This window comes from Ovis aries, chromosome 17 (assembly GCF_016772045.2).
Source record: "Ovis aries strain OAR_USU_Benz2616 breed Rambouillet chromosome 17, ARS-UI_Ramb_v3.0, whole genome shotgun sequence".
Taxonomy (NCBI): domain Eukaryota; kingdom Metazoa; phylum Chordata; class Mammalia; order Artiodactyla; family Bovidae; genus Ovis; species Ovis aries.
In genome coordinates this window covers 18,371,990-18,391,980 of record NC_056070.1, presented here as the reverse complement: position 1 = coordinate 18,391,980, position 19,991 = coordinate 18,371,990, and the positions used below count along the sequence as shown (strand labels likewise).

The window sequence follows — 19,991 nt, the reverse complement described above, 5'->3', positions numbered from 1 at the left end:
GATCTTTTTGATCATTTATGAGGGTTTTTTAGTGGTTATAAATATAATTCTAATTTCTTTCACATGTTAACTGTTCCCTCTTACTCTGAGAATGGTTTAAAAAAAATAGAAATTTGTTCTGAAAATGCAGTCAATTAAATCCCATGGTGTAATAATGTATTTGGTAAGAAATCGTCTTTGAGTATGTGTGCTTTTCATATAGGAAGGAACATCAGCGGTCGAGAACTTAAATGAAATGCAGTGCATGTGGTTCCAGACAGAATGTGCCCAAGCTTATAAGGCAATGAATAAATTTGGTGAAGCACTTAAGAAATGTCATGAGATCGAAAGAGTAAGTAATACATACATAAAAGTTTCTCATTTTATTCTGTTACCCATTGACAGTTTTGGGGAAATCCTCTTAATTTTTTCTTTTCTCTCACTTTCTAATGCATGACAAATGATTGCTAAAAATCACTATTCACATTTTTCAAAGTTTATAATAAATGTAGATTACATATTCAGCAGACTTCTCCACTGTAAAAAACTTAATGGAAAGTTTGTATCTTGACTATGTTTTCATTGATTTTTGGATGTTTCTTTCAAATTGATGCTGCTTCTTCATTAATACATACAAAGCTCATTAAGCTATGCCAGAAATCTCATGGTTGTGAGTTTGCTGGTGGTCCTGTATGCCCTTGATAGATATTAGATACAAGCTTTGAAGCCTTTTCACAGTACTTCTGTAACTTATATAACTTCTCATTTTCTGATAAATTTGTTCTTTTCCTAGTCCTTTCACTTTTTAGTCATTTCTATCACTAGTAGTTGGCTTTCACTTTTTAAAATGTTTTTTAATATATATATAAATAATTTATATAAATTGATGCTTCTTTTGTTACTACAAGTTGAGAATCCCGGAGGTTAGTTGAAATGTGTTAATTTCTGGTTGCTTGACCTACTTCCTAACTAATTTCTCTCCCACATACCAACATTTCATTGCATAGGATTCAGATTTGTATTCTCGGAAAAATTGCCAAATACTACATATTAAAATCCTTTGCAGATTGTTCTAAATATAAAAGCTGAATGTTTAATGTGTAAATCTACTGTACTGCACCATTATGTATGCTAATAAATCATGTTGGATTTATGATGGTAGCTTTATTTAAATATGATTAAGGAAGGAATAATATATTTTAAAGCATTATTGTGAAAAAAATATATTTATTGATATTCTAAAATGTGAATTCATCAAATAAACATAAAATAACTAGAAAAAAATAAAGCATTGTGTTTCCTTTCATTCAATAAATAATTCAGTCACTAATGTATGCCACAAACTATGTTAGGTAACGGCCTATTGTGTTTGCTTAATTGATATGTAAAGTATTCAAATCCAATTATTGTAATTTTAAAATTTTACTGATTTTTATTTTCATGCCCTGGAAACAAGGAATTCCAAGGCTTTCATTTTTGTAGCTTCTTTGCTGTTGCTGTACTTCACTATAATAAAAAAGATAATTTTGTTAGCATTTTATAGAAATCACTGATGACCAGTTTGACTTTCATACATACTGTATGAGGAAGATTACCCTTAGATCATACGTGGACTTACTAAAGCTAGAAGATGTACTTCGACAGCATCCGTTTTACTTCAAGGCCGCAAGAATTGCTATAGAGATCTATTTGAAGCTTCATGACAGCCCTCTTACAGATGAGAATAAAGAACATGAAGCTGATACAGGTATCATATTCAAAGAGTTATTTTTTATGTGGTGTGTAGATATGTATATTTATATTTTTGTGTAACATAGATTTTTCCTGAGGTTTTTTTTGAAAGATGATTTAAAAAAAAATAATTTTATTTTTGGCTGTGCTGGGTCTTCATTGCTGCAGGGGGTTTTCTCTAGTTATGCAGAGGAGGGGCCGCACTCTCTAGTTGCTTTGCATGGGCTTCTTGTTCGGGTGGCTTCTCTTGTTGTGAAGCAGGGCTCTGGGGCTCACAGGCTTTGTAGAGCACAAGCCCAGTAATTGTGGCGCACAGGCATGGCCTCTTCACGGCATGTGGAATCATCTCAGATCAGGGATCGAACCTGTGTCTCCTGCATTGGCAGGTAGATTCTTTACCACTGAGCCACCAGGGAAGCCTCTTTCCTAAGCTTTCTGTTTGCACATTGTGGGGCAGTGTTATCCATGCTTTAGAAAACGGTGATGGCTGTTTTGTGAATTTCTCTGAGCAACAAAAGAGAAATACTATTGACTATAGTCTTTAAAAGTTAAGCAAGAATTTGTAACTGATCATTAGCTTTTTTTATATTTATTTTTTAATGGAAGGATAATTGCTCTACAGAATTTTGTTATCAGCCAAATATCAACATGAATCAGCCATAGATCATTAGCTTTTAAGGAGTTGAATTTCATCAACTTTAACTTAATATGGTGGCTCTGTGGTAAAGAATTTGCCTGCCAATGCAGGAGACGTGGGTTTGATCCCTGGGTTGAGAAGATCCCCTGGAGTAGGAAATGGCAACCCACTCCAGTATTCTTGGTGGGAAAATCCCATAGACAGAGGAGCTTGGTGGGCTACAGTTCGAGGGATTGCAAATACAGTGAGGCACGACTGAGTACAAGCCATGACATACTGAAAGATAGGTATTGCTTGAACGTTAATACCCAGGTTAGAAGTGAAATTAAGCCAGTAACATTGCTGAGTGATTTATCACTTGACCATTTTTAACATGCCATTTTAATAGCAAGATGTCAGGATGTGTAGGAAGAAGTCTTCCTTAAAATAATTATTTGGGAAAGGATCTCAGAATAAAAGTGACCTATGCATGTAAAAAGATAATTAATTGCCCCCAAATTTTGTGACTTTATTCAGGGCAAAAATGTTATGGGAGTTGAGGCATAAAAACTGTGTCAGAATTTTTTTCCTCAGTCCTGAGTTCCTTCCTCTTCTGAGGTTATGGTTGGTTACTTTCTATATTCTTCCTCCTGCTAAAGACCTTTGCATCCTTTTTTAAATTTGTTATTATAAAATACCTAAGAGGCAATGGCAACCCACTCTAGTACTCTTGCCTGGAAAATCCCATGGACGGAGGAGCCTGGTAGGCTGCAGTCCATGAGGTCGCAAAGAGTCGGACACAACTGAGCGACTTCACTTTCACTTTTCACTTTCATGCATTGGAGAAGGAAATGGCACCCCACTCCAGTGTTCTTGCCTGGAGAATCCCAGGGATGGGGGAGCCTGGTGGGCTACCATCTATGGGGTCACACAGAGTCAGACACGACTGAAGTGACTTAGCAGCAGCAGCAAGAACAATTTAGAAGGTTCTAAGGTCTCATATTAAAACCCTTGCACAGATTTCACTTAAATCTCTGTTGTTATTGCTTCAGCTGGAAAGAAAATGCTAGTGAGAATCTATAGGACAATTTATAATTGAAGATGATATCAGTGATCCTCTGGCTTTGCTTATTTACTTTCCTATTTACTCTTCCTGCCTTCCACATCTTCTTTGAATTCTGTAGATAACATACAATTAACTCTTTTTTTTTTCCCACATGTGTGGCATGCAAGATCTTAGTTCCCAAACCAGGAATTGAACCCATACCCCTGCAGTGGTAGTGTGTAGCACTAACCACTGGACCACCAAGGAAGTCCCAATACACAATTAACTCTGGAATATACCAAATTAAAGCAACTCAGAAAAACACCTAGCAGATGTGAAAATCCCTCTTCACTTTTATCCTACCTGAAGGTTTTCTCCTTTCAAAGGGCTGTCCCTATTAAGTGTTCAATTTCTTTTGTGCACAATTACCATTTTCAGTTTCATATGCACATATGTTCTGCACAGTTTCAGGGTTTGTTCTTTTGGTTGTTTTGTTCATTTTTTTTCAACCCATAAATGGGATGATATCATTCACAATGTTCTAAAATTTATAACATTTTAAATGTTGTTAATGGGAACGAGGGTTCCCTCGTCTCCATTACAGTGCTAAAGTAAATGTCCTGTAAGTCATCATGGTGCACATATTTATTCAACAGGGATTGTTAGAAGAGGAGATTACTAGGTCAAAGATGATGAGAATTACATAGCCTTCCATAAAAGTTTTTGTTGCCACCAATAGTGTATTGAGATTGTCTTTTATTTTATTGCTAACACTGAAAATTGTCCATCCTTTACATTTACTTAGGGGAAAACATCTAATTTATAATCATTTATTTATTTGGCTACTTTGGGTCTTAGTTGTAACACACAGGATCTTCATTGCATAGTACGGGTCTTTTGTTGCAGCACACGGATTCAGTAGTTGTGACACAGAGCCCAGTAGTTGTGGCTTGCAGGCTTAGTTGCTCTGAGGCATGTGGAATCTTAGTTCCCTGTATCTTGAGTCCCTTGCAAGGGGGAAGAATTGCAAGGCAGATTCTTAATCACTGGACCACCAGGGAAATCCTGCTTTTGGGTTTCTTACGTGAATTGCCTGTTCATATCTTACCTATTTTATTTTGAAACTTGTTGGTTTGTAGGAGATCTGTCTGTATGTGTTCAGGACTTTAATCCTTATTTATGTGTTGCAGATGTTTTCTTCCTGTTGCTTAGGTCTTAGCTTTCTTTATGATGGGTATCTTTCATTATGGAAAAGTTTTAATTTTTCTAAGACAAAACTATTTTAGTCTTTTATGGCTTCTGGGCCTTGGCTTAGAAAGGCTTTTCTCCTTCAAAATGTGTAATATATTTATAAATATTTTCTTTGTTTTCTCATAATGTTTGCTTTGTTATTTTTACATTTGGCTGTGTGATCATCTGGAGATAATTTTTATATGTGATGGAAGGTGAAGGGTGGCCTTTTTATCCCCAAATAAAACACTGCTGACTTCGAAATAGTACTTATTTGAATAGGTCATCCATAAGTTTAAAATGTCACTTTTATCATAATCTAAGCTCTGAAAAAATATTATGGTGGGTTGTGGGCATGGTGTCTTGTTCTCACATATATTAAAATTTATTATTGTTGTTGTGTAGTTGCTAAGTCGTGTCTGACTCTTTGTAACCTCATGCACTGTAGCCTGCCAAGCTCGTCTGTCCATGGGATTTTCCAGGCAAGAATACTGGAGTGGGTTGCCATTTTCTTCTCCAGGGTATCTTCCCATCCCAGGAATTGAACCCGCATCTCCTGCTTTGGCAGGTGGACTCTTTACTCCTGAGCCCCCAGGGAAGCCCAAAGCTTTTTATAAAGTCATACTGAAAACTGTGTTGTATTGATGTTGGTACACAGGTTTCTATTACCCATTTTTCTCTTCTTGACGTCAAGATATCAGCCAAGGCATCAAAGGATTGGCTTGGGTTGGAGGATATACTTCCAGGATGGCTTACTCACAGCCAGAGTTCTGTTCGTGGCCACATGGGTATTTGTATGAGGTGGTTTGGGTTTCTTCACATCATGACAGCTGACTTCCTCTGAATGATCCAAGGGAAAGCAAAGAGGAATCCACAGTACTTATATTTCCTAATCTTGGATGTCATACATACTCACTTCTAGTACATTCTACTAGTTAGAATCTAGTCACTAAGTATAGCTCACATTCAAGGGAAGGAGAAATAGGCTTTACTTTTTGAAGGGAAGAATTTGTGGCCATATTTTAAAATCACCATAGTGGTAGAGTATTTTAGAATGACTTTTTTCATTTCATTAACAAGTGTTTTTCAAATGCCTGTTGAACATGTGGCTTTCAGATTTATTGCTTTAAGTCTACACAATACAATTTTCCCACTGTATTATAGCATGTATATCAGAGATTTCTAGACTTTATTTAAAGAGACATTTTGTGGCTTGTACCTCAAAGAATAATTGTTAATTTTTCATGTCACATTTTAAATTTACTATACAGTTATTCATTCTTCCTTCAACAGATATTTGAATGTTTTCTGTGTGTTTTGGTATGCTGCTAAGCCTTGACAGCACAAAGATTTTGAGTAAAACAAGGTCTCTTCCACCACGGAGCTCATAGTCTAAAAGAGAAACAGAGGTATAGGCAAAGTATCATGACAAGCAGAATATGTGAGGCATGGTGGCAGCACTGTTTGACAGGTTTAGAGAAGGCCTGACTGAAGCATAATACAATGCCGTGGGGGTCTGAAACCGCTTGTTGCATCCTTAGAGCTGCCAGTCGTCTAATTTGCAGGAGGAACTCACACTTTTGTGCTTTGCTGCGGTTGTCACAGTAGGTCTCCTCTTGGTTTCACAAGTTTTTTGAAGATGTTTATGTTCTTTAACAAATGCAGCCTTATTAAAGGCACGTGAACGTGTGTAATATGAAACATTTTTAATGGGAGTTTGGGAATATTATTAATACATAGTAATAATTGATCATTATAAATCTGATTAACACGTTGATGGTTTTATTAACACTGCTTACAGCAAACATGTCTGATAAAGAGCTAAAGAAGCTACGTAATAAACAAAGAAGAGCTCAAAAGAAAGCCCAGATAGAGGAAGAGAAAAAAAATGCAGAAAAAGAAAAGCAGCAGAGAAATCAGAAAAAGAAGAAGGATGATGACGATGAGGAAATTGGAGGCCCAAAAGAAGAGCTTATTCCGGAGAAACTGGCCAAGGTACTTAAAAATAGTATTTAGCACAACTGAGTAAAATTTCGTGACCAGCTATTGTTTTTATAGTCTTTTTCAGCCAATTTGATGATAGATTTTAGAGTAAGAGATTTATTTTCCATTTTCTTCTTTCCTCTGTCTCTTCTGTCTTCTCTCTTTTCTGACTGTATGTCAGATTTAAAACTTGAAGTAATGATTCTGAGTACTGTGTATGGCATATTGGAAAGTTACGGCTTTTGAGTCATTCTGATCTGGGACCACATAATTAGCTCTTACGTGTCACTGTATATCTTAGACACTTTGTCTAACTTCTCTGATGATTTTTTCAATTATAAAATGTGACTAGGCAAAATCATTACTAGACAAGATGTTAGAACTAGAGAAAATATACGTGTATAGAATGTAGTCTGTTATAAATGGTAGCATTTAAGTTTTTATATAGTATAAATTGAGCTTCTTAAAAAGTGAATTCTATGTCTCTCACTTGTGTTGTCAACTTACAGTATATTGTACTTATTAAATATTTGTGCCTAAGATCTTTAAAGTCCTCAAATATTTGCCCCAAGCCAAAAATCTTATCTGCCATTTTTAACTGTTAGGCTGAAACCAAGGCATTCATTGTCATGTAAATCATTTTGATCAGTAATATACCTATGCACTTTTTTCTGACCCTTGACACCCTCCTACTCCATGTGCGAGTAACTGCATGCTTTATTACGTTAAAGCAATATAATAAATAATAACCCTAGAGTTGAGCTTTAGCCTTATTAGTAACTAAAAATTCAAAGTCATTGATTGCTTTATAACTAAGGAAAATTGTAATACCTAACGAATAGAGTTCGAAAATACTTTTAGAATTATATCCTAGCAGATGGACAGTAATATCTCATAGCATTATTGCTAATTAAGAACCATTGATAAATGTAGGTTGGATTTCACAAAGCTGAATTGACAAATAATTTTGTGCTTTTTAGAAACAAAGATACTGCCTTTTTATTGTTGTTGGGAGTTTATTGAAAGACTATACAGGGATCTGAAGAAGCATGGAAAATTGACCTTTCAGGCCCCATGGAGAACTACAGAGTTCCTTGGGGATAATGCCAACTTTATGGGGCCTTCCATCTTTATGCCTCCGCTCTTTTCTTACTACCACTTTTACCACCATCACTGACTGCCTGCCACTCTCATTCTTTCCATTTTCTGTCTCATGACTTAATGACTCTTTTTCCTGTAACTCTTTTTGTCTTTCTTTATAGTTGAAAGAGGGGCTCTGTTTGTATGTAGTTGCTGTCTGATAAGGAGTGCCCTGCATAGCAGATTTCTCGCACTTGGTTTCCTTATATGCTGTTCCATTTTCTTTGCTTAGCCTATGATAGCTGCTTTGGGGCCAGATGTCAAGTTCCAGTCTAGTCATTTGTAGCTGGAGGGTTGTAAAGTCTCACAGCAAAAGCACTATAGAAAGTACTTTTGACTCCTTTATTTGGAAGGAGCCTAGTGGAAGGCAGCCAGTTTCATGGACTCCTCTTTAGTATATACTATTCTTACCTGATACGCACGTAACACCTTGCTCTTTCTAGGATGCCTGCATCCAAGATGTCTGCATCTAATAGAATACCCACTCACCCATACCCCAAAGTAGTGGCAAGGCCAGATTTTACACCACGCTGTCATAATCGGGAGGGGCATCGCAGGCTGTTTCAGAAACTGCCTGCCAATTATGGGTCTGTAATCTATAGTTGCTTTTTTTGTTTGTTTCTTTTTGTTTTGGTGATCTTATATTTCATCATTCTTCCAGGTAGTGAATGATAAATTTAGTTCACCAGATCAAGATAATTTAAATAAAAGCATTGTTAAATTAGCAGTTATTCTAGTTAAGAAAGAGAAAAGGAAAATGAGAGGTTTATTAGCTTAATGTTGAGTTAACTGAATGTAAATCTGAAAGCTTGATGGAATGTATTGCTTGCTTATCCAGCTACCATGAGGCAGTTTTTAGCTGATATTTTTAAAGATTTTTTTTTTTTTTTTTTTTTGATGTGGACCATTTTTTAAAGTCTCTATTGAATTTGTTGCATTATTGCATCTGCTTTATGTTTTGGGCTTTTGGCTGCAAGGCTTGTGGGATCTTAACTCTGATCTTGAATCTGCACCCCCTGCCCTTTTGAGAGAGAGGCAGAAAAGAGTACACACAGTGCTGGCAGTCCCCCAGTCTCAGTCTCAGTGAACATGCCCCCCCCCCCCCCCCCCGAGTGTGAGATGCGGGGGGTGTGACTGCCATCCCAGTTCTTACATGCCTGCCAGAGTATGACTGTCTCACTACAGTGATCGCGATTTTGATACTTAAATATATGGTTTTCATACATACGACACAGACTAGTGATACTGTACATTCATAGCTATATCTGTGTGTCTTACCTTCAGGGATTTTCAAGGGTAGTTTATCCTAAAGCACTGGTTGTAGAACATCATCCCTATTTATATGCTTTTGTTTATGTCACTCTCTACTGTATTATATGGGCTTCCCTGGTGGCTCAGAGGGTAAAGCGTCTGCCTCCAGTGCGGGAAACCGGATTTGATCCCTTGGTCGGGAAGATCCCCTGGAGAAGGAAATGGCAACCCACTCCAATATTCTTGCCTGGAGAATCCCGTGGACAGAGGAGCTTGGTAGGCTACAGTCCACGGGGTCACAAAGAGCCGGACATGACTGAGTGACTTCACTTTCACTTTCACTGTATTATATATATGTAGCTGTAGACTGTAGTTAGCTTTGTCTTGGTTATGTACATAATATTTTATAATTTAGATTTAACTTGACAAAGTCTTACCTTTGAGAGGCCCATAGAAGCATGTGGGGACAAGAAATCCACATCTCCTTTGAGGGCATATGTTTTCATTTATTAGAGTTGCAGACAGAATTAATTTCACTCTTTTCTCTTTTTAAAGTAAAATACTCAATTTCAGTCAGAGTAGTGCTTGTAATGGGCTTCCTTTGTGGCTTAGCTGGTAAGGAATCCATCTGCAATGTGGGAGACCTGGGTTTGATCCCTGGGTTGGGAAGATCCCCTGGAGAAGAGAAAGGCTACCCACTCCAGTATTCTGGCCTGAAGAATTCCTTGGACTGTATAGTCCATGGGGGTCTCAAAGAGTCAGACATGACTGAGCAACTTTCATCACCACTACCAATGCTTGTAATGATTCAACTTCACAATATCCTTTTTGTTTCTATTTTATAATGATAGCAGCCATGTCTTTCTCCAGTAAATTATCCTGGTCAATGTAGTGACGTTCACTTCAGTCTGTACTTCTTAAGGAATTGAAAAGGTTGCTATAAATGGGTGGTAATTTCAGTTTCCAGTTCTCTACTTTCCCTGGTAACCATTTCTCCCCTGTATACCACAAATTCTAACTCATTAAAGCATAGAGTTATTGAGGTTTGACAGAAAACAGCAAAATTCTATAAAGCAATTACTCTTCAATTAAAAAAAAAAAAAGTCATGGGAAGAAGAAGCAGAAAATTCACCGGTGTGAGAAAAGTATACTTATGAGGGCCCCTATTTTCTCCTCTGTCTCTTGATATCTACAGCTATTACAGTAGTGATACTGCCACATACTGATTTCTGGTTTAGAGCTTATATCCTTGAATAATGACTAGGTGCTTTACATGCTGCTGCTGCTGCTAAGTTGCTTCAGTCGTGTCCGACTGTGTGACCCCATAGATGGCAACTCACCAGGCTCCTCCATCCCTGGGATTCTCCAGGCAAGAACTCTGGAGTGGGTTGCCATTTCCTTCTCCAGTGTGTGAAAGCGAAAAATGAAAGTGAAGTTGCTCAGTCATGTCCCACTCTTCGTGACCCCATGGACTGCAGCCCACCAGGCTCCTCTGTCCATGGGATTTTCCAGGCAAGAGTACTGGAGTGGGTTTCCTTGCCATTGCTTTCTCTGGTTTTACATACTAGTACAGGGTAAATCCTATAGACACCACTTACTGTGTAACTTGATTTTGCTTTTAATGCTGTTAAATAATTTCCTTCGCCTAAATCTATGTTGGTGAAACCACAGATTACTGTATGGGCAGATATGGCACATCTGAATTCCACTGAGGGTGCGTTGTTATTGCCTCAGTGATGAGAGAGGGCAGGTGTAAGGACCCAGAGGCTGAGTGCGAATATAGTGTTGTGCCCTAGCCCACCCCAGTCTGCAGAGACTAGTCCTGTCTCAGTACTCACAGGGTGGTAGAGACAGCATTCTGTAAATATAAAACTTTTCAAATGACACCGCACGTGTAGTATGGCATTTGAATAAATATGGATTTCTGTAGAATGCGGAGTGGAACAAAGCAACACAGAATGGATATTGTACTATTTTTTAATAGCTTGATTATACTCAACTTTCACCCATTCTCTAATGTTCTCTTAGCCCTTGTCATCCTGTTCCACATCCTTTCTCCACCCCACCCCACCCCTCCCGCCCTTGGCTATCTTACCTGTTTCCTTCCTATCTTTCTTTTCCTGGTTCTCATTCTATTCTATCTTCTTCCTTGCTTGTTGGATAGTTTCTATCCACAGATAATGTATAACCTCAGTGAGTGAGGTGTTCAGAATCACCTTCCTTTAGATTGTGGGAGGGTAAAATATGGCAGTGTATTTCTGGGTGACTGGTAAGTGGTTTTTACCGAAAAAGTGTTTTTAATAAATAGAGTAAATTGAAACCCCCCCCCCCCCCCCCGCAAATCTTGCTTCCATTTATATAATATTTCTTATTTTTGTTAGGTTGAAACTCCATTGGAAGAAGCTATTAAATTTTTAACGCCATTGAAGAACTTGGTGAAGAACAAGATAGAAACTCATCTTTTTGCCTTTGAGATTTACTTTAGGAAAGGTAGGCAATTAGAGAATAGTGGCTCTGATAAAATTGATCACTTTATTTCTCAGAATATAGTTGCCAACTCTGATGGCCTCACCACTGTAGGATATTTTGGCAAATGCAAGTGCTGCTTCCTCACAAAGAAATGCCTGCTTTTTACAACATGTTATGGGGAATTACAGTGATGTGATTATCTCTCCTAGGGCATTAAAATAAAAAATAGATGTACAATATATAACTAAAATTAAGGTGAAATATAGTATTATCATGCTCATATGTGAATGAAAATTAGTAACTGAATAATACACATAGATCTTAGAATAGTGTCTGGTAAACAGTAAGCAGTAAATAATGTCAGCCATTAGCCATTGTTACAGATAGAAGGTGCGATGTTTGAGGTGTGTCTTGAAGAACAGACCATACTTCTAAAAGAAAAGATGCATAGAAGGGAAGAATATCTATTAAGAGAAAACGAGTGTATATAAATAATGTTGAGGTTGCCTTTGTTGCCTAAGCCAGGTAAAGGTTAGATGGAGGATTTTGGTTCCTAGATTTAGAATTTTTATAAGCTATATGTAGTAGATATACTAAGATTTTATGGTATTGAATTGATATAATCCAAATGGTTCATTGAAAAAAAATTTTATCACTAGGATGATACATATTCACGGAAATAGAAACTGGTTAGTAACATCTGATAAAAGTTACTACTCTAAACAGTAACTGTCCTGCTGAATAAAATGATACCTCTGTAGAGTATCTATCAAAAAATCATGATTATCAAATTCTGGGGAAAGGTTACTGTATAACATTGTTTCAAAATAAGGTTCAGAACTAACTATAGTTTATTTTAATCTCTATTAAGATACTTATATGAGTATGTAAAATAGAACACTAGCTAAGAAGAAAATAGATCAAAACATAAGAGACTCTCTCTTGATGGAGTTTGAGTGATTAAAATACTTTCTTCTATATTTTCTATTTTCTACAGTGCTCCTGTCGTAATTGGGAAAATTAGTTTAATAAATAGTCCAGTAATTTAAAAGTTTTGTTAATAGTTAACACAGCTCTCTTTTAAGGAAATATTTTTTAAACAAATATTTTTGCATGGAACCCCAAAGTGTAAAATACAAAAGCTGTTCTGCTGTAAGTAGTGAAAGGCAGTCTGAATCCTACTAAGTTGGCTTCTTTGCTATGTACCACCTCTCAGTCACTCTCCAGCATTTGGAGTCTGTTGCTACAGCATGAAATAGGCAATGATAAAGGACATAGCTGTATTTTTAGCTTTCTGAGTGTAGCAGTTAGGGGAAAAGGAATTGTCAGAAGAGCCTAGGGTTTCAAATTTTGATATTTGTAGAGTTGTACTCTATTAGAGAAGTCTTAACAAAGACAGCTGTGGATGAGACTTGGAATTGTGGTGAGTATTTGGGTGCACTTTTCCATCCAATAAGTGGAGACACTACTAAAGCTTGGAAAACATGAGGGATGGGGTGAGAAGGGATAGCATTGGGAAAGATTAGAAGGTGATTAAAAACATAACCTTGGTCAATACTCTACCTTTGATGGGGAAGAGAAGCCAGGGATTGACCGGAGAGGAACACTGAGGTGGAAGGGAAATGATTTCACATGTCGCAAAACACAAGAAAGGTGTAAACAATGTACTTTCAAGCGTAGTCAACAAAGTTTTCTATCTAAATTTTTTATACTTAATAAAACCATTTTTCTTAATGTTGTGTGGAAAATATTGGCTAATGTTGCTAACCTGAGGAAGTCAATTGCTTCAGTCATACGTTGCTTTCCAGATGTGATTGACTCTAAATGAGTTTTTCTATTTGTAAGATACTATTAGTCCTCTAAAGGAGGGTATCTCTTTTTATTAAATGATCAAAATATATCTTTTTCTTTTTATAGAAAAGTTTCTTTTGATGCTACAATCAGTAAAGAGAGCATTTGCTATTGATTCTAGTCATCCCTGGCTTCATGAATGTATGATTCGACTCTTTAGTACTGGTATGTTTTAATTTTCTGTTACTTAAATATTTGACTACAGTAGCTGATAGTGACTGAATAAGTGATTTATACAAGTTTATCATAAACTCAAATCATTTGAAAGCTGTTGTGTATTAAATTAGCCTGTGGAAAAAACAAGTCTTTTCTCTGTGGTGAAGGTCTTTGTTTTAAGGCTAGAAATGTTACCTGATTTTGACACAGAATCATTCAGTCCAGATATTTGAGAATCATCTTTATTTCTGTTTCTTAAAGGTTAATAAGTTGAAATTTTGAATCGTATTTCATTGTGTGACGTAGTTAATTGTTGTAAAATTTAAAGATCTCTTTGAAATTGACAAATTATCTCATTTACCTGTCTCTAGTATAATGATTTGAATCATAAAATTTTTGTCAGTAAGTGTAGGGTAAAAGTAACTTTAAAACAAATTGTTGTCCTTTTCAAGTGTTTAGTCAGTAAGATCCATATGTAAGTTTTAATGTGAAGTAAAGCTACAGAATTTTAGAAAACGAAAGGTGGGATATTATGCCAATTATCTCTCATAGTTGAGAAATCTAGGACGCTAAAACACTAAATTACTTAATTACGATAACACCAATAATTATTAATGAAATAGGAATGAGACTCAGATCTTCATATTGTTCTTTCTACTAACAGGGTTTAAATTTAGAATAAAGTACTTCTGTAGTCAAGTAGTAGTTTTTGTTTTTGTTTTTAAGTAACTGGATAAGGAGAAATTCAGTGTTTAGTAGAACAGTCTACAGAATTTGAAAATACTATTAGCTGTCTCATTGCTAAATACTCAACCCCATGTGAATCCATGCATTATATAAAAATAATGAGATTAAACCAAGTATCCCAGTCATTCTTTTGAAAATGCTAAATTGTCCCAATTAACATTATTTTGACTTATAAGAAAAGGTAAAGCCTTATTTAGATCATATTTAGGCTTGTCAAAAAAGTGATTTCCTGTTATGGAGGCTAAATTATAGAAAATTTCCCCCCAATTTTAAAAAATTCTGAAAGTAATAATGTAGTCATATTGTAGAAAGTAGAACTAATTGCTGTATTTAGTGAAAATAAGGAAGTTTCTTTTTAGTCTTTTTTTTTTTTTTTTGGTATTAAAGAACAAAAATTTTTGAAATCGTGAATCAATAAGTTAAGGCTGGAAATAACAGCCATAAATCATTTTCAGTTAGGATGAAATGCAGTCAAGCTATTTTCAATATACATATTTCATTTTTATACAGTCAGTTTTTTCCTGAAAGATAATAAAATAGTACATGTAAAGTTTATGGAGTTAGAGTTATATTCGTTTGAAATATAAATTGGAAGTGACAAGCATATACTTGTAATGAGTGTGTGGCTTGATGAACATATAACCATTTTCTTGAAACAGTTGTTTCAGAAAATTTAAATGCTTATGAACTTTAGAAGAACAAAGAATGGTCCTAACATTAAAAGTTAGAATTAATTGAGTGGAGTTAATGTTAGCTATTGTCATTGCTTCAGGTATTCATCTGACATCATTGTTAGGAAGAGATTTACAAAGTGATCCTTATTTTGACTAAATTTAGGCATCTTTGTTACTGTAAACCCCCTGAGTTCCTTTTACTAATTAATATGTTTGGGTCTTGAGAAAAATACTTGATCTTGAAGTAACTTTTCAGGAACACATTTGTCATGTTAAGTTATATTGTAGTAATTTCTTTACAAAGAAACCCTCACAATAACACCTTTCCAGAAATTACGAGGATAAAGAAAAAGCAGTGGCTCCACACTTACTTTATTAGTTGTAGAACCTTCTCTAAGTGAATATTCACTTTAGCATGGTTATGAGCATCTTCCAAGTCTCCAGAACATTACACTACCAGTGTAAGTAGTAATCGTCCCCAAAGTCATTTACTATATAGGATGTCCCCTTCCCCCTTTAATTATGAGAATGATAGTATCTCTTCCAAGTTTTTCACTTTTTTTTTTGTAAGTTATAGAACTTAAGGCAATTTTTATTATATTTCTGGTCAGTTCTAAGTCGAAATAGGACCTTAGGTATTTATTTGTTTTGATACCTGCTTACATGTTTATGTTCCCTTAAATGTTTTTAAAATTAGTAGGTTTTGGTCACCTTAATCTATAATGAATCTTATATTATTTTCCTCTCTCATTTGTACAAACTCATTTTTTCCTTTTCTCTGCAGCTTATTTCTCATCTGTACTTATGTATTTCCTCAAAAAAAATACCCTTGCTTAATTAATATGGTCATTTATTTATTTTGCTGTTTTGAGTGGTAATCACTTAGTAGGTTGTACTGTAACTAGTAGTGAGTAATCATTGTCTCACACAAAATATCCTTTTCTACCGAAATTTTAACCAAAAAATGCTGGCTAGTCTGGGAACCCAGGGAAACTCCTTTTGCTAAGAATCAGCCCCTTCTTTAATGTGACTTTTAACTGTTGGTGATGACTAAACTTATTCAGTCTGCTAATAACATGAACCAAACATTGTTTTAATTTTAGGGTGTCTCAGGACTCAACTCATATGCCCCTTGGAAAAGGTTTAATGTATCATGGAAGACAATTAGATAATCTGAGATTTTTTACTTTCTTGAGATGTCAGTAATTTTTGGTTAGTTTTTTATCAGTGTCACAAAATATTTAGATTGACTCCCTGTGCCTCCATTATTCTTCACCCATAAAAGATTATTTAATAAATCTGGCACATTTGAGGCTGCTCCTTCCATAGGACATTCTAAATTTTGCCACAGTAGAATTGATTGGTTGATTGATTGTAATATCTTCCTGGAAATTTCAGTTCCAGTTTACATGATTGGTGATTAGAGGAGAAAACTGAGTTAGTTGACCAGAAACAATTTTCGAATTAGTAAGGAAGTGTTTTTAGAAACATTCTTTTTTTAATCTGTTAAATAAATGAATGCTTTATTAATATAAACTATGACTACAAAAAAAAGGGAAATAGCTATTAGTCGATTTTTGGAGTTATTTAAATATTCCCTCTTTGACACATCCTAAACACAAGACATATATATTTATGTATTTTTAACTGTATGGGCTTTTTTTAATAGCAGTTTTATTTTTCTGAGTTTTTTTTAATCTGAGGAAAACAAGTTAATAAAAGTGATGAAAAGCATGAAAAGTATGGTTCCCAGAGATGAGCCAGAAGTTTACTTTCCTGTCTGCATATAGAAAGTGTCCTGAAAGCATTGCAGGCAAACCACTGAGGCCCGTAGGAGTAATAAATTGTATAGATACCTGTTTGTTGACATAATGTTCATTGTAATTGGCTATAACCTATTTTAACAGATTTTCTCCTTCCAGTTCACTCTGTACTCCTAAGCCCATTCCCCACCCCCAAGACAAATATTGATAAATTTGCCAAATCCAAGTTGAAAATACAGACATAATGGAGATTAAGCTAAATTCTTTAATTAGTAGCTCATTTATTTGAGTTAACCAATTCTATAGAATGATAGAAGAAATGCTGTTCAACCAGCAAAGGGCACATATCAATTATTTAGTTACTGATTACATGTAGAATATTTCATTTGGAAGTTTGCTATTCAAAAGTTCAGTGTTTTTAAACTTAGGGTAGTGATCTATTAGGGAGAAAATGAAAGAAGTTGAGTGGGTCATTATCATTTGGAAGCATTTGAAAACTTAAAATAGAAATAAATTAGAGCATAAGATACAAGAATGTGCTGCACAATGTAAGGGTCAGTGTTCTGTGAAATTTTTGCTTCCCATAATAAGTTATGTTTATAGGAAACATGCTCATCAGAGTACAGATACTTGGTTGTAGTCAAGACTTTGAAAGCCACAACGCTAGTTTCTAATCATAAGGAAAATCTATTTATGTTTTCTTCAATCTGTGACAAAAATAGTACCTACAGTATATGGAATATCTGTTATGTCATTAGCTATTTTATTTGTGGGGCTTCCCGGATGACTCAGCTCTAAGAATCCACCTGCTAGTGCAGGAGACACGGGCTTGATATAGTTTGATCCCTCTGTCGGGACCATCCCCTGGAGCACGAAACGGCTATATACTCCAGTATTCTTGCCTGGAAAATTCCATGAAGAGAGGAGCCTGGCTTAGCGACTAAACAATAACATTTTATTTGTAGCTTTTTATTACTGTGGTCTTTCTGGGTTAGATATCACCTCAGTTTTACAGATCAAGGAATAGGTTCAGAGAGGTTATGATTTGTCCACACTCAAATCATACTCAAGTCTGTTTGGTATCTCTCTATACCAAACTAGGATTCCGCCCAGAGAGATTGGGAGTCAGTTTTTCCATCTCCAAATGCCAAAGCGTATGATGACAACAGTGTATTCCTTACAGGAGAATGCTTTGGTGGTTGTTTGGAAATTACTATGTAGTGATAGCAAGTTCACATAATCACTGAATATAAAGATCCATGGCTTTTTTAACTGATAAATTTGTAATGGTTTACTTGGATATAGAAGATGGAATAGGGTGAGGAAAATTCTTTTAATCTTCTGCACTATATCTGGTAGCCTTTAGAAAATTGTTGGATTATTAGTAAGTTTATCCAGTCTTTGTATATATAATTGCTTTGTTTTATTAACCTCATCAGGTAGATAATTTCTTAATTCCACAAATTGTATCAGTATCTAACTGCTAATAAGAGTTTGTTTTTAATTTGTTCAGCAGTGTGTGAAAGTAAAGATTTACCCGATGCAGTTAGAACAGTATTAAAACAAGAAATGAATCGTCTTTTTGGAGCAACGAATCCAAAGAACTTTAATGAAACTTTTCTGAAAAGGAATTCTGATTCATTGCCACACAGATTATCAGGTAATCAGTTTATTTTTTCCTTATCGGGCTCTAAAACAGCTTCAGTTTTTACGATAGTGGGTCATTGGCAGGTTACACACTTTTTGTATGGCAGAGGCAAATGTGTATGTGTCACATATTAATCCTATGAAACAGGCAGCTTAACCTCCTATACATTTTTTAATCTTTTAGATAAAATCATTACTATGAATCAAGGTTAGTAGTTTCTCCTGGTTCTGCATAGCCATTACAAAGAAGCAAGTGTAACTGAATTTAGCTATCTATTACATACACTGAAGGAGAATCTCTTTATTTTTCTCTCTCATTAGCATGCTCTTAAAATTCACTTAGATGCAACCATCATCTTTCATTTCTTATGCTTATATAAGCTGTGAAACTTGACAGTGCTGCACACCTAAAAACCATCTCACAAGCAGGGATCATCTGGCAGAGTCTGTGCTAATGAGCCAACGTCTAGACTTGATGGGACCCATGGGTAGTGCTTTAGCAGTGAACTCATGCCTGTCAGGGTTGGGTATCTCCCATACCCCTCTCCGTCACACCAGACACACAGACACACACAACCCTACCTGTCAAAACAGACACACAAGTATTCTCCTTAATCCCAAATTACCTTCATTTTAGAAAGAAGAAAGCTATCCATGGTCCCACCACATAAAGACAAATATTAGAAATATTGGTGTTTTTTCATAGTCTCTTACCTTACTCATTCTCTTAGTTTGGACAGTTAGACTGTTTCTGGTCTACTCAAGTTTTTGTTTTTTGTTTTTTCAAATAACAGTATTTCTAATGGCTGTTTGCATTTTTCTAGTAAAGTGCCACACTGTGTGCACATAGATCTTGCTTTTTATATTTGAATGGATAGAAGATAAAAATGCTGGGTTTACCTTGAAATAAAACATTTTCTTTTTCCCTCTCATTTAGCTGCCAAAATGGTATATTATTTAGATTCTTCTAGTCAGAAGCGAGCTATAGAGTTGGCAACAACACTTGATGAATCCCTCACTAACAGAAACCTCCAGGTAAAGAGTTTTTCATTATTTCTCTGTAAGAGTTACTTGACTCGTTTTGTTTCTACTTTCACCAGAATAATTTTCACCAATTAATTTTTTTTGTTATTTATGCATATTCTTCTCCAAACTATTATGGCTCCATCTCAGAAACTTAGTTTATCTTAAATTTATTTAAGATTGTATATGTGTGCACACATACACAGCAAGATTCCCTGGAGAAGGGAATGGCTACTGTCCACTCCAGTATTATTGCCTGGAAAATTCCACGGACAGAGAAGCCTGATTGGCTACAGTCTGTGGGGTTGCACAGGACAGAGCAACTAACACTTCCACTTTCAGTTAGAGTAGAACCTTGTAAACAGTCAGAGTCTGTGGGGTGCTGTATGTCTGGAAACTTCGTAGTATTTTCCAAGTGAAAAGGTGAAGAAAGAAAACATGAGAAATGCAAGTCACCATGAATCATTTAAAAATATAAGCAGACCGACTTAAGGGTTTGGTTGAAAGAATTACTAGTATTCATGAGAATTTTTCCATGGATGTATATGCTTTGTGTTTCTGAGACGCTTTTCCTTCTTCATCAGTGGACATACCGTAAAGGTTCTCTTTAATTTTAATAGAAGGTTAAAAAATAACATTTGATATTGCCGTCTGGCTCTGAGCCTCCAAAAAATTTAAAGACTTAG

The 19,991-nt window shown here is 35.6% G+C and overlaps 1 protein-coding gene across 2 annotated transcripts in view; it reads left to right on the top strand.

The window, feature by feature from the left end:
• The window catches only part of NAA15 (N-alpha-acetyltransferase 15, NatA auxiliary subunit), a 71,366-nt gene that overhangs the window by 48,570 nt on the left and 2,805 nt on the right, over positions 1-19,991 (top strand). Inside the window, exons 13-19 of one of the 2 annotated variants that reach the window (XM_015101512.4) lie at positions 203-331; positions 1,513-1,726; positions 6,403-6,596; positions 11,357-11,465; positions 13,362-13,460; positions 18,152-18,295; positions 19,220-19,317. In XM_015101512.4, the coding sequence (XP_014956998.2) occupies positions 203-331; positions 1,513-1,726; positions 6,403-6,596; positions 11,357-11,465; positions 13,362-13,460; positions 18,152-18,295; positions 19,220-19,317 (987 nt within the window). Of the gene's footprint in view, positions 1-202; positions 332-1,512; positions 1,727-6,402; positions 6,597-11,356; positions 11,466-13,361; positions 13,461-18,148; positions 18,296-19,219; positions 19,318-19,991 lie in introns of both variants that reach the window. The other variant, XM_012097460.5, reaches the window with a different exon arrangement.